Source organism: Morus notabilis, unplaced genomic scaffold (genome assembly GCF_000414095.1).
Source record: "Morus notabilis unplaced genomic scaffold, ASM41409v2 Scaffold45, whole genome shotgun sequence".
Taxonomy (NCBI): domain Eukaryota; kingdom Viridiplantae; phylum Streptophyta; class Magnoliopsida; order Rosales; family Moraceae; genus Morus; species Morus notabilis.
In genome coordinates this window covers 663,887-691,182 of record NW_010366164.1, presented here as the reverse complement: position 1 = coordinate 691,182, position 27,296 = coordinate 663,887, and the positions used below count along the sequence as shown (strand labels likewise).

General features: G+C 36.5%; 2 protein-coding genes across 2 annotated transcripts; one reads left to right on the top strand and one right to left on the bottom strand.

Moving 5' to 3' along the window:
- The first annotated feature begins 4,231 nt into the window (after positions 1–4,231).
- On the top strand, positions 4,232–7,560 carry LOC21410088 (D-3-phosphoglycerate dehydrogenase 1, chloroplastic). Its single transcript, XM_024173132.1, is given in 5 exon segments — positions 4,232–4,898; positions 5,510–5,886; positions 5,971–6,081; positions 6,183–6,278; positions 6,554–7,560. Coding segments are annotated over 5 exon segments (1,827 nt in total). The 5' UTR covers positions 4,232–4,327; the 3' UTR covers positions 7,226–7,560.
- Positions 7,561–8,545: 985 nt separating this feature from the next.
- Positions 8,546–13,067, bottom strand: LOC21410087 (sodium/proton antiporter 2). The gene is made up of 10 exons (XM_010109580.2): positions 12,591–13,067; positions 12,050–12,226; positions 11,815–11,943; positions 11,335–11,511; positions 10,776–10,882; positions 10,054–10,174; positions 9,701–9,762; positions 9,267–9,566; positions 8,784–9,078; positions 8,546–8,696 (listed from the first exon to the last, which is right to left on the bottom strand). The coding sequence occupies exons 1-10, from the start codon at positions 12,849–12,851 to the stop codon at positions 8,580–8,582; spliced, it is 1,746 nt and encodes a 581-aa protein (XP_010107882.1). The 5' UTR covers positions 12,852–13,067; the 3' UTR covers positions 8,546–8,579.
- Positions 13,068–27,296: the final 14,229 nt, after the last annotated feature.

Below are 27,296 nucleotides of genomic sequence, written 5' to 3'. Positions count from 1 at the left end.
AAAATTGGGCACAAAAAAAGAAATGTTAATTTTTCAAAAGCAACTAAAGTTACCACGCATTTAGTGGGGCACAGAACGGAGGCGAGACAATTGTCTGTTGATAGCCCGTTTGTTTCTTCCTCTCGAGTTTGAACCAAATTCAAACCCTTTTGTTGTAATGTCTCTCTTTCACAAAAAAAAAAAAAAAAAAAAAAAAAAAAAAATCCTATACATAAATGTGTAACGATCCTTTAGGAGAAGACCAGCAACATTTTCAGGAATTTAGGAAGAAGGTTAAAGCATCAATGATTGAGGAAGAATCTTGTGGCAAAGAAGTGCTGAAGATTAAGTTTGAATGGCGTCATTGGAAGCTTGATCTCGTCGTGCTCTAGGAGAGGGAAGCGGATGATGTCTCTGGTTATCTCCAAGAAATCATATTTGCAAAGGCTATGTGTCCATATCTCTCTCTCTCTCTCTTTCCGTCTATTGACAGAAAAGTGAAGAAGACGATGGCGGCGGCTAGAGGGGAATGATAAACGACGCCGTTCAAAGCAGAGAAATAATTTTTCCTTTTTTTTCCCCCTTTTTTGAACGAATTTAATGGAGGAAACAGAGAGAGCTTGATAAAACGAAACGGTTGGTTTCATCCATATCACTTTGCTACTTTTGTTTTCCAGTGTTGTTACATTGTCGTTTAGTGTAATTTTTATTATGCATTTTTGTGTAAGAAGTTAAACTTTTGCGATTATAAATTTTATAATTTGGATGTGCACTGAATTATTATTTTTTTCTTTTCTTGTGTCTTTCTTTTTTGGTGAGTAATGCACTGAATCCACGGTTGGCATATGTAATACGTCTAGTTATGTTCCTTTTTTTTTTTTTATTTCCTTTCTTGTACAAGACAAAAGAAGAGTAAAAAGGGTTACCTTTTATAAAATTGGAACTTGGACGATGCAGAGGGTCTTGTAAGTCTAAAGTACGGATTGATTTGTCGGATTAGGAAATACTGTTATATCTTCAGGATTTAGTGAAGAAAGATACTAGTACTGCTGAACTTTTTTTTTTCTTTTTTGTTGTTAGAATACTAGTACTATTGATTGCAGGACCCGTTTAATTTAAATTAAATTTAAAAAAAATATTAAATTAAATTAAAAAAAAAATATTATGATAAAAAAATTTTATATTATTATAAAAATATTAAATTACAATTCAAGCACTCACCAAAACAAAATTGAATTACGATTCAAGCATTCACCAACCCCCAAAGGGCAAAATGTCATGTAGGTCCCACGGCACCAATTTGATACTTATGTATATGCTGATGCTGTCCTAAAAGATCTTCCACGCGCTCTTTTAGGAGCGTGAGTTAAGAAAATTTTTCTTTGTTTTTAGAAGAGGTTGGTGGTAATTGCCTGAGCCTATTACGCGACGAAGTGGGTTATTCCCAGACCCAAAAAAAAAAAAAAAAAAAGACAAAGTGGGTTGGTGCAAGGCGCATGGACTAGATATAGATATTACTTTTTTCAAAAAGAAAAAATTACAAATTTAACCATTATGGGCTTATTATTTTGCCCTTTTTAATTAGGTGATTGAAGTGTAGATTTTGAGTTGAATCTGAGTTATAATTTAAGTTGAAATTATAACTTGAGTTTGTGTTTGGTTGTGTATATTTGAGTTATAGTTTGAGATAAGAATCTTTTTGAGTTTGTGTTTGAGTGAGTCAAAACTTGAATTTGTATTTAAATAGTATTTTAATAAAAACTCAATACTAACGGAAAATTTTAATAGGGTATATGGGTGGAATTTTATTCGTCTTTTCGTTGTCAGCGCATAGAAAAAAAAAACATCTCAATCAGAATTAAAACAAAAAAGTTATAGCATTTTTAAGAATATAAAAAATACTATTCATTAATTTGAGTTCGAATTTCTGAACTCGAGTTGAAGAGAAAACTTGAACTCGAATTTTAGTCTCAAACTCGAGTTCAAACTTAAAAGAACATGAACTTGAATAAAGTTATAACTCGAGTTGTTTTTTTTTAGTTTTCAATTCTGTTATTTATATTACTATATAAAATTTTAATATCACCACAAAAAATAATTTACAGATTATAAAAAAATAACTTATAGGTTACAAAAAATAACTGATAAGTTATGAAGTATAGCTTACAAATTATAAAAAAATTTACAAATTACAAAAAATAATCTACAGATTATAAAAAGATAATTACATATTATTAGTGTCGAGATAAATTTATAACAGTAACAAAAATAAAAAAGTGTTACTTTAATGATGAAATTTTTAGTTTTTTCTCTTTTAAAAACTAGTTGTAAGCACCTTCTAAAGTTAATTCACTTTCTAAAGTTTAAAGTCAACAAAATTATCAATTTATATAGTAGTATAATTATCTTTTTGCTTCAATTGAGATTTTTAAGTTTGAATTATTAGTGTACTAAAGGGTCAAAATTTATGGTAGACTCTAAATATTTAAAAAGTTTATAAATAATATATATATATATAGAATTAAAATTTGGGTTCTCTAATAGAATTTGGGAGATAATTGAAAATATTTTTAAAATAGATGTAAAAACTATAATTATAAAATTTCAAGGGGCAACTTAAAGGAACAAGTGCAGGAAACAAAATTTTAGGAAGTAAAATTTAAAAGAGCCACTTAGAAGTGCAATTGAAAAACAACATTGTTCTGACATAAATATGTGCAAACAAATAGAACGTGTATGCATAAAATTATTTTCGCGAGGAAATTAGACATGAAGTTAATCAAGCGATATATATTAAAAATACTATTTAAGAACAATAAAAAAATGTTTAAATAGAGACATACTTAAGACAAATTATCTTAAATAACAAAAAAAAAAAAAAAACCTCAATAGGAACTAATTAGATATATATATATATATATATATATATGAGAAAATAATAGTTGAAAAGAGTCGATGAAAAAAATGTAAAAAAAGAGTCGTTTGAGAAAAAAAATGTTTTAGCATACTATTTAAAAATAAAAATGATTTAGAAGGATCACTTTTGATGTAATAAAGATTAGGTGAAAAAAATTAAATAGAGAAACATGAAAAAAAGTTATTTTAATATGAACAAGTAGCGAATAAATATTTCAAAAAACCACATCAAAAAAGAAATAAATCGTGAATGAGCATTTGTTAAAAAAGGGAAAAAGAAACAAAAAAAAAATTAATGACGTATGTTTAGAAGACATATTGTAACAACAAATAAGCAAAGAAAGGGAAAAAAAGAAAAAGAAAAAGAAAAAAAAGAAAAAAAAAGATGGGAGTTGATACTTGAAGAATAGAGGGTAGTATGTTAAAGATTAAAAAAAAAAAAAAAACTAATAAACCTGCTAATCTAGCGAGAGGAAAAATCGGAAACTATTTCTTATAACTAATAACTTGCTTGAAGTCTCTCTCCCTCTCTCTCTTATCTCTATTTTTCTCTCTCTATTCTCTGCTAGGGACTCACTTGGTTCTTGTTGCGCCGCCCTCACTTTTCCTTAGGCCAAAGTCTGATGCCGCCGGCCTTGGGTTGACCGTTAGATCTCTGGACTATGAGAAGGGGCGGTGCACAGTTTCAGTTTGCAGCAGAGGGGACTGCAATTGGGGAATGATCGTATAGGTGAAGGTGGTTCGTGCCTATGATTCTCGACCTTTTTAGATTGAGATCGCAACTGTTGGAAGTCGGTGATCAAAGGACGAGATCCTTTAATGGTGGCCATGTTTGTCTTCTTCGGATCGTGGTGACATGTCTGCTTTAAAATTTTAATAATTAAAAACAGCATGCGCATATGTAAATGTTAAATATTAATTTAATAATTAAAAACAGCAGTTTCTACTAATAGAATAAAAATATAAATTTATCATAAAAAAATAAAAAAAAATCTAATAGAATTAAAAATAATAAATTATAAGTAATTTTTTATTTTAAACTGTTAAATTTATATTAAAATTTATATATCATAAATATTTTTTTAATTTAATATAATTTTAATTAAATTTAATAATCAGACTCCATTAGAAAAAAAAAAAAAAAAAAAAACCCTAATGTATAATAAAAAGAAAGAAACAAAAACAAGTTCACACCTTTCTCAAAAAAGGAAAAGGCCAGTTTTATTGGCCCTTTTCCCGTGCGCACGCAGCAGCGCGTGTGGGGCTTCCTTAGTTAAAACGCAGGTAGGTCGCTCGTTCTTTCTTTATTTTATTTTATTTTTCTCTAATAACCATTCCCCAAGTGCCCGCCTACTCCACCTATAAAACCCTTAGACACACTCACTGCTTTTACGTGTTCTCATTTTCCTCAAATCACCGCCGTCCCCCGCCAATGGCTACCTCCTCAGCTTCCCAATCCCTCCGCCTCCGAAACCCTACCACCACCACCACCTCTCTTTCTCTCTCCTCCAAGCTCCCTCTCTCCTCTGCCTTCTCCGTCTCCCTCCGCCCCCGCCGCGCTTCCTACCGTCGCCTCGTCCTGGTCGTCTCCGCCGGCCTCGACGCCAAACCGACGATCCTCGTCGCCGAAAAGCTCGGTGAGGCTGGCCTTAACCTCCTCAAGGACTGCGCCAACGTCGATTGCTCCTACAACCTCTCCCCCGAGGAGCTCTGCACCAAGATCTCGCTCTGCGACGCCCTCATCGTCCGCAGTGGGACCAAGGTCAGCCGTGAGGTGTTTGAATCCTCCGGAGGCAGGTTGAAGGTCGTCGGTAGGGCCGGCGTGGGTATTGACAATGTGGATCTGGCCGCCGCCACCGAGCATGGCTGTTTGGTCGTGAATGCGCCGACTGCCAACACTGTCGCCGCCGCCGAGCACGGGATCGCTCTCTTGGCCGCTATGGCTAGGCGCCGAGCACGGGATCGCTCTCTTGGCCGCTAAGCTGACGCCTCCGTTAAAGCCGGTCAGTGAGTTTTTCTTCTTCTTTTTTTCTTTTCCTTGTCTTTTTTGTTAGTTTTCGTTTTTATTTCAATATCTTGAACTTTATTTTCTTTAGAGCATTTCGTCGAGCAGTTTGTATGCGGCGCAAGATGCTGTTTGTTTTGGGAATTTCGTTTGATATTTTTCAGTAGTAGAGTTTGGTTAGTGTCCCTGGGATAACGAAACAGCCTTCATGTTTTAGATGGTGTAATGTGACGGAAAGATTTATTGAAAATGCAAAAGATTCTGTTTTGACTTTGGAGAACATGAAAGGTGCATTAAAAAAATCATTAAAAGTATTTTTTTTGCTTGTCTCAAAAAATTAGAGTTTGTTCAGATCTGTTTGGCTTTTGGTTACAGTAGTTTGTCTAAATATAATAGGCAAGAAATGGTGTCAGCAATGTTTTGGTTTCTCTCCATTTCGAAGATCAGTTCCATTTTCCCTGCCTTTGATATTCAAGATGGAGAAGCCGACCAATTTTTGTGATTTGCACGCCTGAAGATTATCAACTGATTGAGATGCAACGTTTTTTCTGTTGTACCGTGCCTATCTCAACAACTTACTGATTTAGATTCTTTATTTGGTCGATCCAGGCAAGTGGCAGAGGAACAAGTATGTTGGTGTATCGCTTGTTGGGAAAACACTTGCGGTTATGGGTTTTGGAAAAGTTGGCACTGAAGTTGCCCGGAGAGCCAAGGGACTCGGTATGCATGTTATTGCACATGATCCATATGCCCCAGCTGATCGTGCCCGTGCAATTGGCGTGGAACTTGTGAGCTTTGATGAAGCCTTATCCAAAGCGGATTTCATCTCATTGCACATGCCTCTCACGGCTGCCACATCAAAGATTCTCAACGATGAAACTTTTGCAAAGATGAAGAAAGGAGTCCGCATTGTTAATGTTGCTCGTGGAGGAGTCATCGATGAAGATGCCCTAGTGAAGGCGCTGGACGCTGGAATTGTTGCACAGGTGTGTGTGTGCTCAATCAGAAGAGTATACATGCTTTTGCTGAGGAAAGTAAATTACATAATCCTTTTCTTTCTTCCACTGTAGGCTGCCCTTGATGTTTTTACCGAGAAGCCACCAGCTAAAGACAGCAAGCTTGTACTGCATGAGAAAGTCACAGCAACTCCTCATCTAGGTGCCAGCACTATGGAAGCACAGGTAGTTTAAATGAACAGATTTAAGATCAGTGATGTTTATATTTCTTGTCTTCTTATTACCTGACCTTACTATCTTATGTAATGCTTGGATTTGATATGCAGGAAGGAGTAGCTATTGAAATAGCCGAAGCTGTTGTTGGAGCCTTGAGAGGAGAGCTTGCTGCCACTGCAGTCAATGCGCCAATGGTTCCTGCTGAGGTATTGCTAGAAGTCTTAGTCATTTGACTCATTTCTAGCTGTCTCTTGTTGTAAAATTTGACAGCATTATGGTCGTACTGTCTGCTATATTATTGATTTGTAAATAATGCTTTCTAAACGGGAATGTTTAGATAATCATATATTTCAGTTTTTACCTTGATAATTGTTTATATGATTTTCTACACGTGTTTCTGTAGTTTGTGGCTCCATTCTTAGTCATTTGTCAAATTACTTCAGATTGGTGTCAGAGTGACATTTGTGTTCTTTGTTTGCAGGTTTTGACAGAACTGAAGCCTTTTGTTGAGCTTGCTGAAAAACTCGGGAGACTTGCTGTCCAGTTAGTAGCAGGAGGAAGCGGTGTAAAGAACGTAAAAGTGACTTATGCTTCAGCTAGAGCTCCTGATGACCTTGACACTAGGCTGCTTCGTGCCATGATCACCAAGGGTCTCATTGAGCCCATATCAAGTGTGTTTGTGAACTTGGTTAATGCCGATTTCACTGCTAAACAGAGAGGACTTAGAATAACTGAAGAGAGAGTCATTTTGGAAGGTTCACCTGAGAGTCCACTTGACTTCATTCAGGTCCAAATTGCTAATGTGGAATCCAAGTTTGCCAGTGCCATTTCAGAGACTGGGGAGATCAAAGTGGAGGGACGTGTTAAAGACGGGATTCCTCATCTGACAAAGGTTGGGTCGTTCGAGGTCGATGTGAGCTTGGAAGGCAGTATCATACTCTGCAGACAGGTTGATCAGCCTGGTATGATTGGAACAGTTGGAAGCATTTTGGGACAAGAAAATGTTAATGTTAGTTTCATGAGTGTCGGAAGAATTGCTCCAAGAAAGCAGGCGGTGATGGCAATTGGAGTGGATGACCAACCAAGCAAGGAGGCTTTGAAGAAGATTGGTGATGTTCCGGCCATTGAAGAGTTTGTTTTCCTCAAGTTGTAGTGTATGTCGTCACATTATCGCAATATTTTTCCCCCAGGGCTTTTGGTTTCTCCTTCGTAGTGGGCATTATTCCTACATCTGTAGCCAGATTTTGATTATTTCTCCCCTTTTTTCCCCTTCTTTTTGCGGGTAGGTTTAGAGTGAGGATGAGGAAAGAATAATAATTAAGGCTATTGATAAAATCGAGCAAAAAAAAAAAAAAAAAGGCTTGCGATAAAAAAAAGAATGTGCTTTTTATTTTTATTTTTATTTTGGGAGATGTCATTGTTATCCTTAATGCTAGTCCATGTTTTCTTTTTGCAATGCCCTATGGATCTGCTGCTGCTTTTTCATTATTCTTTTTTTGCATTTTAGCAGCTCGTCTTGTTCTGTTGTGCAGCTTCTTTTTTTTTTTTTTTTTTTTTTTTTGTGGTAATCAGTCACGTGTCTGATGTTATTTTTTGGACAGATAACAAATTAGGACTAACATTCCAAGTTCGGAGAGCTTTGACTCATTTGAAAAGTTATGGGCAAGTTAGTGAATAAGTGATTTTGAGTTCAATACATCAGTCTTTAGGGGATGCAAGAGAATTTCAAGCGAAAAAAAAGAAAACAAGGAAACGAAAACGTACCATGTTAAATTTTCTTAATGAATCTCTATCATGCAAGGATATGACAAATAGGACGTGCACGCTTAGGTTTGATTTATGTTTTCCAAGAAAGCAAATAGCGCAATGACAAGCAAATGAACTCTCAGATAGCTTCATTTTTTCGGACAAACATTGGAGACATGACATATTTCTTTGAAAACATAGGCAATTTACCCTTAAAAATATATAAGTTTAGATTTTTATTTCTTACTCTTGATAAAAAAAATTTTATTAGTGTATTATTTGACTAAAAAATTATAAATCAAGAATGAAAAGTAAAAATTCTGATCTATACACTTTCAAAAAGTATTTGTCAAGATTACCTAAATCTTTTACCCAAAAATAAATATATATGCGTCTTACTCCTTTCAAATCTTTTACCCAAAAATAAATATATATGCGTCTTGTAAGAACAAAGAAGATTGAGAAAACGAAAGGCGTCCCAAATTTTGCTCATCAGAGATGGATATTGGACTATAAAAGCGTATAATTCTTCTAGAAATCGTTGTAACTATGAACATTTCAGGCTATGAGCTCCGAACAACTTCACTTCTCCAACTCAACATTCTCTCTTTAAGAAATTTATTAAATAGCTTGACCGAGATTCTTAAACGAAGCATCATCGAATTACTCAACATCTTCATTCAAATTCTTCAAAAGACCAATCTTATATATATATATATATTGCCTTCTCCTAAGCAAGAGAACACGCAAAGCTTGGTTCTTTAGTGTGTGAACCCAGAAAGGAAAGGAACCTCGGTCGGCAGGGAGAAGTGGAGGTTATGAACTGCTATATAGGAAGCAACGCCAGCAGCATAACCTGCAAAAGCAAAACCACTCACCTGCAATAGCAAACGAGTCAATTCAGTATCCCGACGAGTAAAATGAAATTCCAATGTGATATTCGATACGGGCTGATGGTTAATTACCTTCCGCAGGTACCAGAAGAAGTCCACTTTTTCCATTCCCATTAATGCAACTCCAGCTGCAGAACCAATGACTAGCATTGATCCACCAGTTCCGGCGCAAAATGCGATCAGCTGCCAAAATTCAGAATCTCGGGGGAATGAGGATAGATCATACATCCCCATAGTTGCAGCGACCAGTGGAACATTGTCTATAACTGCTGATACAACCCCTATTGTGCTGGCGATCAGTTCGACATTTGGAATATGTGCATCCAGGTAATTTGCTATTTCACGAAGAATCCCAGCTGCCTCCAGGCTATAAAAGAACAATTCAAATTTGTAACAATGCACAAGAGGGAGAGACAAAAGGCATAAATTTTTTGGATTCTCATCATTCACTTGAATTCTTCTTGGAAGATATGTTAAAATCATGTCACATTCAGTAAGAATTGTACTTTTGACTCCAAAAAAAGTCCGAACTCTTGAAAATGTTGATATGTTCACCTGCTAACGGATAAAAGGATGCCAAGGAAGAAAAGTGCTCCTTGAGTGTCAATCCGCGACAAAGCCTGGGGTACTTTTAACTTTTGCCTTTCTGATTCACCATAATGGATAGCATCGGTGAGAATCCAAAGAACTCCAAGTCCAAGAAGCATGCCCATGTACGGAGGCAACCCGGTTAGGGCCTTAAACACCGGAACAAAAACTAAAGCTCCAATGCCCACAGAGAAAACAAGCTGTCCCCGAGGAGCCATCTGTTCAGATGCCAAAACAGGAGAGTCCTGCCCTTTCCCATTTACTTCACTGTAGAAAAGAAACTCATAAAACATTATCAATGTGGCGTTACAACATTACAAATGCATCATAATTCGAGTGGTTTAATGAAATTTGCATATATCAGCTTGCATAGATTCACTCTGATAATGCAAGAAGAGTACCTAGTTAGAGACATAAGAGCCAATGGGACAGCTAAAGATATGGCTGAAGGTATAACCAAACCCTGTAACCAAAGAATGAAAATTCAATGTCAGAAGGGTGATAAAGTTCTTGAAAAATGATAATCTATGTAGAAAAGGTCTCTGAAACTGAATATCTATCTGCTTCAGGTGGTTTTAATTCTGGTTAAATAGAAATATGCAGAGAATTATTATTTCTTCATTCACAAGCCAATATGATATTCCAATCAATATTTATCAAATGAAATCCCCAATTCTCTATGCATGAGCATTTGGATAACACAAAACATAAATGCGTACGCGCATGACATGTTTAACAAGTTGATAAAACAGACCTTCATTGTCTCCAATGTTGATATCTGACCATGTATCCATAGCATAGTAGTGGTAACGTCACCAATTGGAGTCCATGCACCACCTGCATTTGCTGCTATAACGACAACAGCTCCTAAAAGCCTGAACAACTAATTCAAATTCTGTAAATATATTGCAGAGAAAGTGACTTTGCATAAAAGTGGTTAGTGACCAAACAAATCTGATTCACGTATATTCAACATTCTATAACTGTTGAAGGACAGGAGGGATGCATTATTTGCAGTTTCAAGTTTCAACATTTCTAGAGGAACACTCCTTGCAATCTTCATCACCTGGTTACAAACTTTCATCTTCCCTTCAATACTTCCATAGGGAACCTTTTGAAGGGAATGCTCAATTAACGAATAACAACCGGCATTTATCTCAGACCATTGGAGATAAAAAACTAAATGCATATCTGGAGGTTTCAATAAAAGTTATTGAGCCATTCCAATATGTTAAAAGATGAAATAATCGTTTTCAAAAGGTGTAACGAACATGGACACTAGTTCTGTTGCCTCAGATATACACACAAAAGATATAAATGATATATAACAAACTTCCTTTTTTTTTTTTTTCTTTTCCCATATATTAACTTGGAAACTCGATAATCTAGTCAGCAAACAGAATTTTGTACCAAAGATAATTTTGTACAAAGATCCACTCCTACGAGATAATAATATACTATATGATCCGTACATACTTTCTGTATTCTGATGGAGGCACTAGTTTCCGCAGTAAAGAAACCATGACGATGGTAGATGTTAGATTGTCAAGGACTGAACTGAGAAAGAAAGTCACAAAACCAACCTACATTGCCAATAATTACTAGTCAAATGCCACTGACTAAAATATAATGACCATAAAATGACAAGAAGCAACAGCAAAATTATGGATAAAATGATAAGTACACCTCCATGGAAAGAAGTAATATAAGTGTCTCAACTAGCAAAATGAAAAATGCAAAGCTCTATATTTGAATCATGGAGGAGTACAGCAATCCTTATTTGATGAATTTGTTATTGCCCACAAGAAATATCATTGAGAAATGCAGGAATATGTCTGAGCTATTATAAAGAGGATTTTGCAAACAACCATTTAAATTCTTCATTTAACTCCTTGTAGGAGCAACAACCTATATTTGTGGTTTTCTCCAACATCTTGTTTACCAAATGATCCAAAGTTCAAATAATGAGCCAATAGTCTAAAATGTACAACAAAAAGGATCTTTTAATACAAAGATTTAGGCAGAAAGCACTCACCACCCAGAGTAGAATTCGTGGTTTTCTAGTTGTTATATTATCTGTAACTAACTTGAACCCTTGATGGGCATCGACGATCTCTACAATGGTCATTGCACCAAGTATGAAAAACACTATTTCACTGACTTCAGCAGATGCACGTGTTAGCTCTGAAACAGCTACTTCAGTTGAAGGAGCCTACGCAAAAAATCAAAAGAGACAAAAAATACCTCAAAAAGCAATCAATAAAATGCAGATAAATACAAATGCATCTTAGTAGATATAAGTTCATTTGGGTAGCGAAACGCATAAACTCCATATGATGCACCAGGCCTAGTCGATTCATGACTATGAGTATCAGGTAAATGAAGAGTTTTTTGGGTGCAACTATCAATGATAAAGCAACATGTCCTTTTCTTTTACTCACCTTTCTTTCTTGAAACTGATCGATAAGAGAAGCAAATGTCATTGCTAATTCCAACTAATTTTTATGAACCTTACCCCAATGCTTCGTATTACCCACAGGCTCACAGCCATCAGTAATCCTACTCCACTTTTGTTGAAGGCTAGAGATTCTTCAAAAATGATGCCTGCATATCCTATTCCAAACAACAATGCCATTGCAAGATCCTGTTTTATGAGATTTGGTCAAGTTGACTTGAGGTTGAAATAGACCATATAACCCACAAACGGAAGTTTCTCTTCTCAAAAGATAGATAATAAAAGATATATATACCTGATTAGCTGCAACCCAGGACTGATTAATTGCCACTGTCCCTGCTACAGCTGCTGCAAATATTGCAAGAGCTTTCAGCAAATCAGTCTTTGGCTGGTAATTCACTTCGAAATCACTTGAGCTTGTCTCGTCAACCGAACACAAAGGATCGCACTGGCCGGAACTTGGGGTCAAGGCCTGATGATAATGCTAACTAAATGATTAAATTCCAAGTGTGATTATCAACATGTAACTCCTAAACATTGAAAATTATCACAGTATAAGGTGAATTAAAGTATAGACACAATTATACAGGAATTGTTTGTCTTAATTAATAAAGTTCTTTTTAAGAATCTTAGAAAAGATTAAAATGCATATGCTGAACAAAATTTATTAAGTCCAACATCCATAAACTAGCAAACTTGTTCAACAAGGATTCAAGACCTTACCGATTCAAACAACAAATTTATCCCGTTTCACTAATTGAACAAACTCTTTCAGCCTTTCACTAATTACCCAATTCCATTCTAATTTCCATCAAAATAAATACGAAAAGAACAACCTGAAATTGATTGTCGGAGTTGAATTGAGCTTGCTTCTGTTGAGCCGAAGAAGAAGAAGACGAACTCTTGGCCTTATCTTCAGCTCGAGCTAAGAGGACAGTGCCAAGCAACCTGGGAGTTCTTATTCGACGCAAAGATGAGCCAAAGCAAGGCTTTGGTAGAAATGAGGATTGGGTTTGGAGGGAAGAGAGAGAACAGAGTGAACGTGTCTTGAAATGGTGGGAAGGCGACAAATTGGTCCCGATTGAGGTGGAAGCCATTGGAGCGTAGATTGAAGAAACCAGAAGACAAGAGAAGCTGAGAAATTGAAGAATGATTTGGTTGGTGGGTTTTCTGGAGTGAATGTTTTACGCAGTCATCAATTCAATCCTTCATTGTTGTTGAGTCGTGGAGTGGAAAGAAGATGATGTTTGTTTGCCATGGCCATGGGCAGGCACTATTTCTTCTAGTGAGTGAATGAAAAAGCGGCAACCGTTTAAGCTAGGGCTGGCAATTTTAGACACGACACGATGAAACGACACAAAAATGACATGAGATAAATAAGTTTAAACCGCACGATTATTAATTGGGTCGTTAACGGGCTGACACGAATAACACGAAAATAAACGGGTTGGATTCGTGCCAGCTCGTTTAACACGCTTAATCCGTTTAGTTATACGGGCCATAATCGGGCCGACACGACACGACCCGTTTATTAATCTATATATATATTTATATATTTTTTTAAGATAAAACCCTAGCTTCTCTAATTCTCTTTCTCTCATTCTCTCATTCTCTCACAGCTCGTTTTATTTATATTCTCTCATTTGCATGAAGGGTGTTTGATAAAAGGGTTAACTTAATTTAACACTCTAACTTTTAAATAAGTTATGGTATGTTGATAAAATTACAAAATGCCAATGGACTTGTAGATGGACTTGTAGATGATTGATTACAAAATGCCAATGGATGATTTGTAATGGATAAACCTAAACTTTAAATATGTTTTATGCTTAATATTAAATATGCCAATGGACTTGTAGATGGTTGATTATGTTTTATGCACTTAAATTTTTAAATATTTGGTTATATTTTCAAACTTATTTAAATGTACTTGGTTATGTTTTCAAACTTTTTTAAATGTTTAGTAATTGGTATGTTTTGAAACATATATCATAAGTGATGTTTTAGATATTTTAATGTGTGTTGGCTATTATGCATGATTTTAACTATAAGTGATATTAAGTAGTCAATTAATATAGTTTTGAATACAATATAAAATTAACTATTTTTGCTAGTTGGGTCATAAACGGGTCATAAACATGTTTTTTTCGTGTCGGCCCGTCACGGCACGTTTAATAATCGTGTTCGCGTGTCGTGTCGTGTTAACCGTGTTATTAACGTGTCGTGTTCGTGTTTGGGTTTCTGACACGTTTATTAATCGCGTCGTGCCGTAATCGTGTCGGCCCGAACACGGCCCGCGAACACGAATTGCCAGCCCTAGTTTAAGCTATCAATGACTATCATCCTGTTTTTGGGATTAAAAAAGGCTCTTTTTATTTTTTATTTTTTATTTTTTATTTTTTTAGAAGAATGGAAATCAACAAGGCTATTATCTCTTTCAGGGATAATGTTGACTGTTGTTCGTTGTTCACTTGTTACCAACGTTTTTTCCCTAATAAGAAAGATAATTTGTTTTGAGAAGTTTTTTTAATTTATTTTTTAAGGGATTTATATGAAATTTTTGTGTTGTTAGTTTGTAGATAGTTATTTCTAGAGGAAAAAAAGGTGTATAATAATAATTCTCAGAAAATGAAAAGAAAAAGAGAGAGAGAGTGATTCTAATCACACCCCATAAATGATATGTTTTTTCAAAATACAATCTAGTGTACTATGAATAAATAAATGTTGAGATTTTCAACCAAAAATAAAATAAATGTTGAGAGCCACATTAAGACTGGTGTTATAATTGACTATTGGCGAAAGTAATCATGTAATGTTTGTTTAGATTATTATCAGTGTGCCAAAATTTTAAGGATCTTTTAAGTTTATCACTCTCACTTATAGAATAAATTTTGAATTGTTCTCATTTCATCACTTTTATTAAAATTTTTGTTAAAAATTATAAAAAAGGGAGAGGAATGTAGTCACGTATTTTTTTTATTTAAATATCTGTTAAAAATAAATAGATAAGAACTACGTGAACACACTTAACTAAATTCTTTTTTTGGGTCTCATTTTAACATAAATTCTTAAGAAAATGGCTTAAATAGAACTAATTCAAAATTAAGAGGTAAAGTGAAAAATTTTAAAATCTAGAAGTAAAGTGACCTTAAAATTCAAGGGATGAGATTAACCCTTTTTGTTTGTTCACGTTAAAAATAAAATCTGCCATTGAAAGTATAAAACTACAAGTCGTTTATACGCAAGGTTTTCAGCTTCTAACAGAAACAGCATGTTTTTATTTGAATGATGTCGTTTTTGTCTAAATTTTTGTCATTAACGTTAATAAAAAGTTGAACGCTCGTTACATTTCTTTTAGCAAAAGTAAGTTGTTGCCTAAATGAAACGTTGTTGCCTAAATGAAACGGCTGCCATTCAACTCAAAACCATCAAACTACCTTCATTTTCGTTGTAAACGACCTGTCGTTTTTATCTCAAAGCTTTTCGTTGCTAGCGTTTGATAACATGTCCGGGTTGTTCTTTTACATTTTTGAGTTAGGATGATTTGAGTGATGATTTTAAGTTATAATTTGAGTTAAAGTTGTAACTTGAGTTTGTGTTTAGATGTGCATATTTGAGTTATGATTTGAATTGATAATCTATTTGAGTTTGTATTTAAGTAGGTCAAAACTTAAATTTGTATTTAGATGGTATTTTAATAAAAACTCAATAGTGATGAAAAATTTTAATAGGGTATATAGGTGAAGTTTTATTCGTCTTTTCATTGTGAATGCATAGAAAATAAAAAATCATCTCAATCAGAATTAAAACGAAAAAGTTATGATATTTTTAAGAATAAAAAAATACTATTCATTAACTTGAGTTTGAGTTTAAACTAAAGTTGAAGGGAATACTTAAATTCTAATTTTGCCCCAAACTCGAGTTTAAACTCAAATTTTATAAAAGAACATAAACTTAAACAAAATTATAACTATAGTTCAAACTTTTTGCGAGTTTCGTTGTAAAAAAACAACCGCCGTTGTTTGAATAGTTGCTGCCGCTTATTACAGCGAATAGTGTCGTTATTACATCTCAATAGTTGGTTCATCTTTCAAACAACGAGGTTTTAACTCAAAATTCTTTCATCAAAAAGGTTTATACACACAAAATTGGGATTAAGTTAGTGATCCCATCATTATTCTTGCTGCTTTATTATTAAAACCAAAAGATGACATTAGCTAAAGGAATAATACTTGCAACATCAATTTTAATCCCTATTTTTAGATTAATTCTTAACTTGTCATTTTTTTAATAGACATTTAAAAGATTATCTCATCAATTAATAATGATATATTGTATTTACTAATAAAAAAATAACAACTTAAATTATTTTAAAAGGTTGGGATTATTATTGGTGTCCTAGCAATAATCTACTGGAGATTTTTTTTTATTTTTTATTTACTATTTTGTTGTTACTTTTTATTCATTACAATTTAGATTCTATTTATCACTTAGATTTAAATCACAATTTAAATTCTTTTTTAAAAAATTTAAATTTCTATTTAAATTTAAGAATTTAGATTCTATTTATCACTCAGGTTTAAATCACAATTTAAATTTTTTTTTTAAAAAGCTTAAAATTCTATTTAAATTTAAGAGCCTCTTTTCTGTTATTACATTACGTGGATACACGTTTTTACGGGAAACAACATAAATAAAGTGATTGTCTAAGAAAATGCTATACATAAGAAAATATTCTTGGCCAAATCACATATTGCGCACTTATAATTTGTGGCATAGTTTTTGATCCGGCTGTTTGCCGTTTTAATCCGATGGGAAAATTGTAGCCATAAGATCAAAATGAACGTTTCGAATTTTATGGATGGAGCAAAAGAATGCCTATAATCTAGGCCTAGTACTTTGCAGGCGCTAACTTTTGGTGGACAGATGTTAGTAAGGGAGCCAAAGGGAGCTGACGCTGTCCGAGAAAAAGTTGACAAATGAAGATGGTTTAGGGAATAAATTATTAATATTTAAATAAAATAAAAAGTATAGATGTAAAAATGGTTAAATAAAAAACAATTTATATAGTTGGTAAAATATAAAAACATGCTAGAAAATTTAGATGCAAGGAATGTGGGAGGTAGTGTCACCCCCTGAAGTCAGGATCGGTGACGTGGATGCTTGATTAAGAATTAAACACTTAATAATTAAAATTGACAGTGAAATATTAAAAAAATTTCTAAACGAGTTTCACTATTTTACCGAAAATAAATGACAAGAACATCTCGGGAATGATCCAACGTACCTTGGCGCAAGTTTCTTGTTCACTCCAAAATGAACAACTCCTTTGCGTGGAGAAACCTTTAACAGAACGAAGTCACCTTCCTGAAATTCTAACAACCTACGCCTTCTGTCAGCTAGCTCTTCTAACAACTTTGAGCTGTTAACAATCGCTCCTGAATCACAGCTATCTTCTCGTTGTTCTCTTGAATGACTTCTGGTCCAGTCGTAAGTCGATCCTCTGGTTCCAACAAACAAACAGGTGATCTATACCGTCGACCATAAAAAGCTCTAGACGGTGCTATACTGATACTGGCCTGATAGTTGTTGTTATAAGCAAACTCGGCAAGGTGAAGATATTTCTTCTAGTTTCACCAAAATCCAGAATACAAGCATGAAGCATATCCTCTAGAATCTGAATAACTCTTTCAGATTGTCCATTAGTCTGAGGATGAAATGCGGTGTTAAAATTCAATTCTGTTCCCATGGCTTCCTGAAAACTTTTCCAATACCTTGCATTAAAATGCATGTCGCGATCCGACATAATGGACAACGGCACTCCGTGAAGTCTGACGACAGTCTCCAGGTACGATTATGCCAGAATCTTCCAGGAATACATCACACAGAGCGGTATGAAATACGCAGATTTCGTCAACTTGACCACCACCACCCCAAATGGCATTGTGCTTGTGCTCAGTCCTCAGTAGTCCCATCAGAAAATCCATCGTGATGTGCTCCCATTTCCACCTCGGAACAGGTAGAGGCTGCAATTCTCCTGCAGGTTTCTTGTGTTCTGCTTTGATCCAGAGACAAGTTACACATTCTGAGACGTACTCACGAACGTCTTTCTTCATGCCTCTCCACTAGTACTGCCTCTTTAGGTCTTGGTACATCTTGGTGCTTCTTGGATGAATAGCGTATCTCGATTTATGGGCCTCATGCAGACTCGCCTTCTTGATCTCATCCACCTTAGGAATGGCTAGGCGGTCGCAAAAGTACATCGCTCCATCCTCTCAGATTCTCTAATCCTCAAGCTGCTCTCCATTTTGGATTCGAATCCAAATTCCTTAGAGATGATGATCTTGCCATTAATTCTGCTTAGCTTGTTGCACAATAGCTGGTGCAGAAATCAGATTATATACCATTGCCTGGTTATAATCCTCGTGGTACTGAAGTTCATAATCGCTCACAACTTCAGTCATTTTCCAGTCTTCCAAAGCTAATGAAGCCATAATTCCTGTAGCCTTCCTGCTAAGGGCATCAGCTACCACATTAGCTTTTCCTGGATGATACTGTAGCGTGAAGTCATAATCTTTCATGTACTCCACCCATCTCCTCTGCCCGAGGTTCAGATCTTTCTGAGTAAACAAGTACTTCAAACTCTTATGGTCAGAGAAGACCTGAAACTTTGCTCCATAGAGATAGCATCTCCATATCTTCAGAGCAAATATTACCGCTGCTAGCTCCAAATCATGAGTGGGGTAGTTCCATTCATATGGCTTCAATTGGCGAGATGCATAGGCTACCACACGTCCACCTTGCATCAACACACAACCAAGTCCACTCCCTGAGGCGTCAGAATATACCTCATATGGCTCTTCGCTATTGGGAAGAATCAGGACTGGTGCACTTGTTAGCCTTACCTTCAATTCTAGAATGACATGTTCACATTCAGCGTCCCATTCAAATCTGACTTCTTTCTTGGTCAACCGAGTCATCGGAGCAGCAATACTCGAGAAGTCCTTTACGAATTGTCGATAGTATCCGGCGAGTCCAAGGAAACTTCAAATTTCTGCCACATTCTCCCACTGTAGCACAGTCTCGATCTTGGAAAGGTCCACATAAATTCCTTGTCCTGATATCACATGACTAAGGAACTTCACTTCCATCAGCTAGAAGTCACACTTCTCTTTTTTCGCATACAACTGGTGTTCACAAAGAGTTTGCAGAATAATTCTCAGATGCTGTTCATGTTCTTCCCAAGTCTTCGAATAAACCGGGATGTCATCGATGAAGACGATCACAAATTGATCCAAGTAAGGCCGGAAGACCCGATTCATTAAATCCATGAATGCAGCTGGGGCATTTGTCAACCCGAAAGGCATTACCAAGAACTCGAAATGTCCATACCGAGTCCTAAAAGCAGTTTCTGAAATGTCTTCCTCCTTAATCTTAAGCTGTTGGTATCTTGACCTCAAGTCAATCTTAGAGTATACTGTGATCCACCCAACTGATCGAATAACTTATCGATCCTCGGCAGTGGGTATTTATACTTCACAGTTACCCTATTCAATTGACGATAATCAATGCACAACCAAAGCGATCCGTCGTGCTTCTTCACAAATAATACAGGTGCACCCCAAGGGGAAGTACTATTCCTTATATACCCCTTTTCTGCTAACTCCCCGAGCTGTTTCCTTAATTCTTTCATTTCTGCAGGTGCCATTCGGTAGGGAGGAATAGAGATAGGGGTCGTTCCCAGTATCAAATCAATGCCGAATTCAATCTCTCGATCCGGCGGTAAACCAAGTAACTCATTCAAAAAAACATTAGCGAACTCATCCACCATAGGAATTCCCACACTGTCTCTAATTACCTCGGGTTCACCTTCTAAAGCAAGAAAGAAGGAAAAATAAGCTAGATTCCTATGTCCTCCAACATCATATTGCAATAGTCATTTTTACACGACTGGATTCATGTCCGCTTGATAGGTAATTACCGCTCCAGACTTAGTCATCAAAGTCACTCTTCTACAGTAGCAATCAACAATCACACCATATTTTGCTAACCAATCCATTCTGAGTACCACGCCAAACAGACTCATCGGAAGGATTATTAGGTCAGCTCTTAATCGCTCACCTCCAATCGTGATTTCACACGATCTACACACACTTGCTACCTCCATACATCCCAGTGGGGACTTCAACATCATTGGGGTTTCTAGGCTCTTAGATTTCAGTTTTAAAGTTTGTACAAAAGGGATTGATATGAAAGAATGCGTAGCACCAGTATCAAACAACACATGTGCTAAAGAATGGGTGATTAGAATCATACCATCAACCATCGTGTTGCTGGTCTGTCCTTTAGAATTTCCTCCTGTCAGGGTATAAGCCCGTCCTTGCGCTTTTTCCTTTCCCTTATCACCAATGGTAGGCCGTTGTGTCCCCGGCCTATATTGTTGCGGTGGAGGTATATGCACAGGTTCCGGCACTTGAGGCCGAAACTGTGGATATTGAGGCGAATAATAGGTTGGTATAGGAGGGTATGGCATTAGGGTTGGCAGCTGTGGCTGATAAGGCGACACAAACTGTGGTGGTCTTCATTGACCATAAAAGCCTTATTCTGAGATTGCTGAGTCAGCGGCTGATTCCAATTTGGAAAGTTCCTCTTAATGTGACCAACTTGCCCATAATAAGGGCACTTTGGTCTATAAGGAGCATTCTTGTCACTTTCAGAGGAACTACTGCCACCACTTATCATTTCTCCGCTAATCTATCCCTGATTGCGGTTTCTCCTACCACTCCGTTGTGGCCCACCTGAAGCAGAAGGTCCACCAGAAATAGAAACTTGACCAGCTGCTTCCTTGCTCTGCTGATAAGCCAAATTGTCTTGTTCCATGCTTGTAGCCGCAGCCCCCAAGTTTCAAAAATTCTGAATTCTTAGGGCAACCAAGGGTCTCTTTACAGAATTCTTAAGGCCCTTCTCGAATTTAAGACACCTTAGGTGTTCGGACTCAACCAAAGATGGCACAAACTGGGATAGATCGTTGAATTTAGCCTCATACTCCCTCACCGACATGTCGCTCTGTAGCAAGGACATAAACTCTAATTCCTTTTCATCCTGATAGCTATGAGGGAAGTATTGTTCATTGAAGATAACTTCAAACTGTTCCTAAGTCATTCCTGTAATGTCAAGCCTTCTTTTTACTTGCTTCCACCAGTTGCTTGCTTGGCCCTCCATTTTATAGACCGCGAATTCTACCCAGTATTCTTCCAGCACTCCCATAGTGTTTAAGTGCTTAACTATGGAGTCAAACCAATACTCCGCTTCCTGGGGTCCTCCCTCACTATTGAATGTGGGGATAGGAGCACGTCTAAACTCACAGAAGTAACTCATCTTCCTATCCTCAGTCGGTCGCTCATTCTGAGTTCGAGTGGCCATGCCTTGGAAAGCGGCATACATGGTATCCATGAGCTATTGATTCTGTGGGGCCGGCTGGTTAACTGATCTACGATGCGGCGACATCTCCTTTAACTGAAAAGAGACTAGACTGTTTAGTGGATTCCTAATGTCAAACATGTATGTACAATCCTGTGGTTTCTAAACTTAAGGTGCTCTGATACTACTCTGTCACGCCCCTGGGCAGGGGTCGGTGACGTGAAGGCTCGATTAGGAGTTAAACACTTAATAATTACAACCGACAGTGAAATATTAAAGAAATCTCTAAACGAGCCCCACTGTTTTTTTGAAAATAAATTATAAGAACATCTCAAAAGGCTAAAACTCCCGCCTCCAATAGTGTTCAGGGCTACACCCACAGGATCTATCCACAGGATCTTCAGTATCGTATATACATGACACGTGTAAATAACATTACAGACATTAACCACAGTCTAGAAATCCAATATAAGAGTTTACAGAATTTACAAATTCTTACATTCGTACACAGGGAGGATGACCACAATCCTCTCCAAATCAGGTGGTAGCAACTCAGCTACTCCGCACTGCTTCTAGAATCGCCTAGGAGGGGTTTAACATTTATAAAACAATAAAACGTGAGTGAAAGTCCCAGTAGGATATAATTTTGAAATAACTTTATAAACAATTAAATAAATAAATGAGTAAACAATGAAATAAATATAGATAGTCCAACATAACAACTGGAACCTCACATCCATTTTCTCAAAGAAAAAATAACTAAAAATCTCTGTATTATAAGCATCAGCAAGTAATTTATACTATGATAAATTACTTACACAACCAAATGCACAAGCCATATCACCCCGGGCTAGGTTTCGGGTCCTGCCCCCAATTATGCACTCTCCACATCCTATCTAGGCCATCAGCCGGGTTACCGATTCACAAGATCTCTTGTCTTAAGAAATCATTAATTAAACTCTATGAAACAGTTCATTATACTCCCCAGAATCTACAACAAGCCATGGGGGTTAAAATATTTTTCTTTCGCAAGCTTGCCCTTTCTTTAAAACATTTGCAAGGCCAAAAAATTCTTTTGAAAACAGGCTCACAAAGAAAGGGGTAAGAAATCCTACATCGTAAATATCAAACCTATGGCTAGCATTACTCTATTCCGGCTTTCACTTCCTCAAGCCTCTCAATCCGAGTCCTCAGCTAGCATTGATACAAAACCACGCTTTAGGATCCAATTCACATTCCTAAAGTAATTTTAATCCCAATTATACCATTTGATTTCCTAGTAGTGTGTCATAATTCAATTACCAATTTCACAAACCATTTCATGTTTCAAATCATCATTCCAAGGGTTTTCAATCTCAAAACATGGATTAAAGAAGCAAATCCATTCACTCTAGGTTCTCAAATGAAGCTAATTTAGGTTCTCCTCGAAAACTAAGGTCAAAACAGGGGTTTTCAACAAAACATGATCAAACTCAATGTACACCGGTCGACCAGTGATAGAGCAGTGCAAACCACCAGTCGACCGGTGGTGTCCAAGTCGACCGGTATTGTCACGCCCCCTAAATGGTGTGGGTGACATGGAGCTCGATTAGGGGTTAATAAAGCAGGTTCCCAGACGAGCTCCACTCAACTCCATTAAAATATAAATTTCTAAGTCCCGAGCCCCTGACAACACACAGGGCTCCACCCATAGGATACATGGCATTGTACATACATGAACATGTAAATAATCAATTACAACAGACATCGACCCCAGTATAGTAAATCCAAATATTACATGAGTTTACAGAATTCTCGATTCCTTACACTTTTATGTTAGAGGATAAACACAATCCTCACTTGATTCTAACAGTAGCATAACTCAGCTACTCCATAGTAAATATCCAGCTACTGTGCACCGCTCCTAGAATCTCCTGTGAGGGGTTTAATACATTTAAAACATAAAACGTGAGCGAAAGGCCCAGTAGGAATAATTTAAAATGACTTAAAAATAAATGAATATATGAATATGTGAGTAAATAAATAAATGGGTAAGTGAATAAATAGACATTCACTTCCAACAGATAGCCGGAACCTCACATCCTTTTTCTCAAAGGAAATAAATGTAAAATCTCCATATCACAGGCTTCAGCAAGTAATTAGTGCAAATTACTTACCTAACCAAATGCCTCGCATACCCGGACCAAGTTTCAGGTTCTGCCCCCGAGGATGCACTCTCCACGTCCTATCTAGGCTTACAGCAATAGACTCTCTTACCAGTTCACAAGATCTCTTAGTTTAAGAAATCATTCATCAACTTTCTGAAATCGTTATTATGACCCCACGAACTACTTAAGCCGCGGGCCCCGTGACTGGGCAAGCCATGAGGTTCCATGAACTAAACAAGCCATGGTTTTCAAAGAGTTTTTCTTTCGCAAACCAACCCCTTTTCTTTAAAACATTTCCAAGGCCAAAATTCTTTTTTGAAAATTAGGCTCACAAGGAAAAGGGGATAGAAAATCCTACCTCGCACTATCAAACCTGGGACTAGCGTTGCCTTTTCCGGCTGCCGCTTCCTCAAGCCCCTTCAGTCTGAATCCTCAGCGATCACTGATGCAAGACAACACTTTAGGATTAATTCTCATTCCTAAAGCAACCCAATCTCAATTAGATACCAAGGTTTCCAATTAGTGTGCCCTAATCCATTTTCATGTCTAAAATTATCATTCTAAGGGTTTTCAATCTCAAATCAAGGATTAAAGATGCTAATCCATTTATCTCAAGTCCCCAAATGAAGCTAATTTGGGTTCTCCCTAAAAACAGTTGTCAAAATAGCAATTTCAGGCCAAACAGGGTAAGACCCCGTGTCAACCGGTCGACCGGTGACAGAACAGTGCATCACCACTAGTCGACCAGTGGTGTGCAATTTGGTCGACCGGACAGGTCGACCGGTTAGGCCAATGCAATTTGGTCGACCCGTTACCATGTGATCCGGTCGACCACACAGGTCGACCGGTGGCACCAGCTGCGCGAGAGAAGCTCGCGAAAATCAGTCCAAAAACCTACAATCTCAGTCCCAAATCGAAATATTTTAAAGGAAAACCACTATATCCGGGTTCTAGGTACTAAATCAGGTCCAAAGAACCCAAGATCTCCAATTTCTACCAAGGTTTTACTCAAAATCCGTAAAGATTTATTTCGAACCAAAAATAAGTTTTTTAAAATTCAAAAACTTAAGATTCAAAAGAGGTCCTTTCAGTAATCTTACCTCGAATCCTTCTCTTGACGTTGAAAACTTCCTTAAATCTTTCATTGGTTCGAATCCGGTTTGATTTGAGACAACAACGAAGGAGAGAGAGTGAGTGTGAGAGAATGAGAAAGTGAGAGAGAGAGAGAGAGCACGGGAAAGGAAAGAGAAAAGGAAAGAAAGAGAAAAGGAAAAAGAAAAGAAAAGGAAAAAGAAAAGAAAAGGAAAAAAAAAAAAGAAAAGGACATGTATACAATATTTTAAAACAACAGTCCAGGAATGTGCCCATACACACTCCTGGGAAAAATATAAATATTGAGAATATTTAAATACCTTAGAATTATTTAAATTTATACGTGTCAGAAACACTTATTAATTGATACTCAATTAATTTAAATCAGATTAGGCACACTAATAATCTCAATTACCTTTATTAATCTCATTTAATTCTTCAGGGTGTTACAGGTATACCCAATGCAGTCCAGTCGACCGCACATGTTGACCTGTGAAGAACAGCATGCGAAGAAAACCTGCGGAATCAGCCCAAAAACCTGTAAATCTGAGTCCAAATCGAGACATCTCAAAAGAAAACCACTAGATCCGGGTTCTAAGTACTAAATCAAGTTCAAAGAATCCAAGATCTCCAATCTCTACCATGGTTTTACTCAAAATCCATCAAAATCTATTTCGAACCAAAAATAAGTTTCTAAATCTGAAAAATCTGAGTTTCAAGAGACTTTTTTCAGAAATCTTACCTCGAATCCTTCTCTTGGCGTTGAAAACTTCTTGAAATCCTTCTTTGGTTTGAAATCTGGTTGGTTTGAGACAAAAATAGGAGAGGGAGAGAGAGAGAGAGCGAGAGAACGAGAGAAAATGAGAGAGTGAAAGAGAGAGAGAGTGCACGGAAGGGACAAAGGAAAGGAAGGAAAAGAAAAAGAAAAAGAAAAAGGAAATGGACAGGTGTCAAAATGTTTAAAATAACAGTCCAGAAAATATGCCCATACACACTTCTGGGTAAAAATGTAAATACTGAAAATATTTAAATACCTTGGAATTATTTAAATTTACTCATCAGAAACATTTAATAAATGATAATCAATTAATTAAATCAGATTAGGCACACTAATAAATCTCAATTACCTTAATTAATCCCATTTAATTTTTCAGGGTGTTACAGGTAGTGTGACATTTTGACTTAGCAATATGTAGTAATATTGGGAGACGTCTCTTACATCGCTAAAATTACTTAAAAAACACTTGTTAAAAATTAAAGGAAATTATGGAACCAAACGACAATGTAAGATTTACAAATACAAGTGTTATATCCCATTGTAAATAATATGTATTATTAGTTTTTTAAATTTGTAATATGTAGAGGGTGAAATTTTAGAATTGAATTTATAAGAGACCAATGACTAAATTCAATTGATTATCATATTAGTATAGGAGACACACAGATTTATAGTAATTCTTTCAATAATTCAGAGTACGCCAATTGTAGAATCTTTAGATGATCCACTATAAATATTGATGAGGATTATAACGATATTCTCCGTGTAAATATCAGAAAAATGTTGTGACAATATTGAAAAGTACGGAAAAAGCTGTGAAAAAGGCCTAAGAATGGGTGCAAAATGGCGAGGACGTGAGCAAGGTGCGAGAACCCCTTCTATGGACGCATTTGGGCTGGTTTGATAGGCCTCGGTGCTAAGAAATATCATTTAACGCAAATTTCATGGAAGATCCTCTAGGAGACTTTCTTTGTAGAGATAATGTTTAGGGAGCAAGTTAAGATGAAGATTGAGTTTATCCTTTGCTATTTTGGGCAAGATCTCACTGATTGATACTGCTGAGAAAGAGATCTTTATGTAAATTCTCAAGTGCTAAGCTAGCAGCCTCATTTGACGATTCAACTAGCGGGCCACTAGACTGATCATTCGAGCAGCTAACTCTACTGACGGCTAGTGTTGGAAGTTCGGGTCGGCGGGCTGCCCGAAGCCTGAATCTTTTCAGGCTCGGGCGGGCAAGCCCATCTCCCGCCCGCCCAAGCTAGATTTTCGGGTTCGGGCTCGGGCAGCCCGAATTTGACACTGACTCTCTTGCCCGCCGCCGTCTAACCGCCTTATACCGCCGTCCGCCGGAATTTTTTTGAATTTTCCGACCATGCCCGAATTGCCCGACCCGAAAATAAGCCTGAAAACCTGAATTTTGCCCGAAGCCCGAGTTGCCCGATTTGCCCAAAACTGCCCGAAAATATTAGTTGCTACAAATTGGGGCATTCCGAGAATCGAACTCGGGACCTCTCACACCCAAAGCAAGAATCATACCACTAGACCCAATGCTCTTATTTGTTATTTAAATTTTTAACTTTTTAATTAAGGTAAACACACAATTCCTTAATAGAAAGAGCAAATTCCTATTTTAGCAGTTTAATATTTCAGTTTTCACATTCTTGACCCTTTTTTATAATCAATCACATAATAAAAGGATTCCTCAAAAAACAATATACACAAGGAAAGAAACACATTGCCATCACGTTTTTATTATTTTTTATTTTTAAAAAGTGTTGTTTCTATATAATGCCGGTTTTGTTCTTATAGATACTCGTGTTTTTCTATTATATATCACTATTCCTTCTATCTTTATCTATTTTTCTGTTCACAATCTCTCCTCATCCTCTTAATTATCCTCTTTTTTCTTCAACTTTCTTCACTCTCTTTGTGACTCTATATCAAAGTAACTTTATACTTGCATACCAAAGTAAATTGATAATTTATCAAAAGTCACTCAATGATTGGTTTAGTTTAATAACTTCATCGCTATTTGATGATCTCTATTTTAAAAGACCAGTCACTCAATGTTGATTGAAGCCTTGGTTTGCATTAAGGATTGGGAT

Coding starts and splice junctions, on each gene's coding strand:
- LOC21410087 (XM_010109580.2), bottom strand. CDS start 12,851: ATGGCTTCCACCTCAATCGGGACCAATTTGTCGCCTTCCCACCATTTC. Junction 10,883..11,334: donor CACGAATTCTACTCTGGGTG/GTGAGTGCTTTC, acceptor TTGGCAATGTAG/GTTGGTTTTGTGACTTTCTT. Junction 9,763..10,053: donor CAACATTGGAGACAATGAAG/GTCTGTTTTATC, acceptor CTTTGGTTACAG/GGTTTGGTTATACCTTCAGC.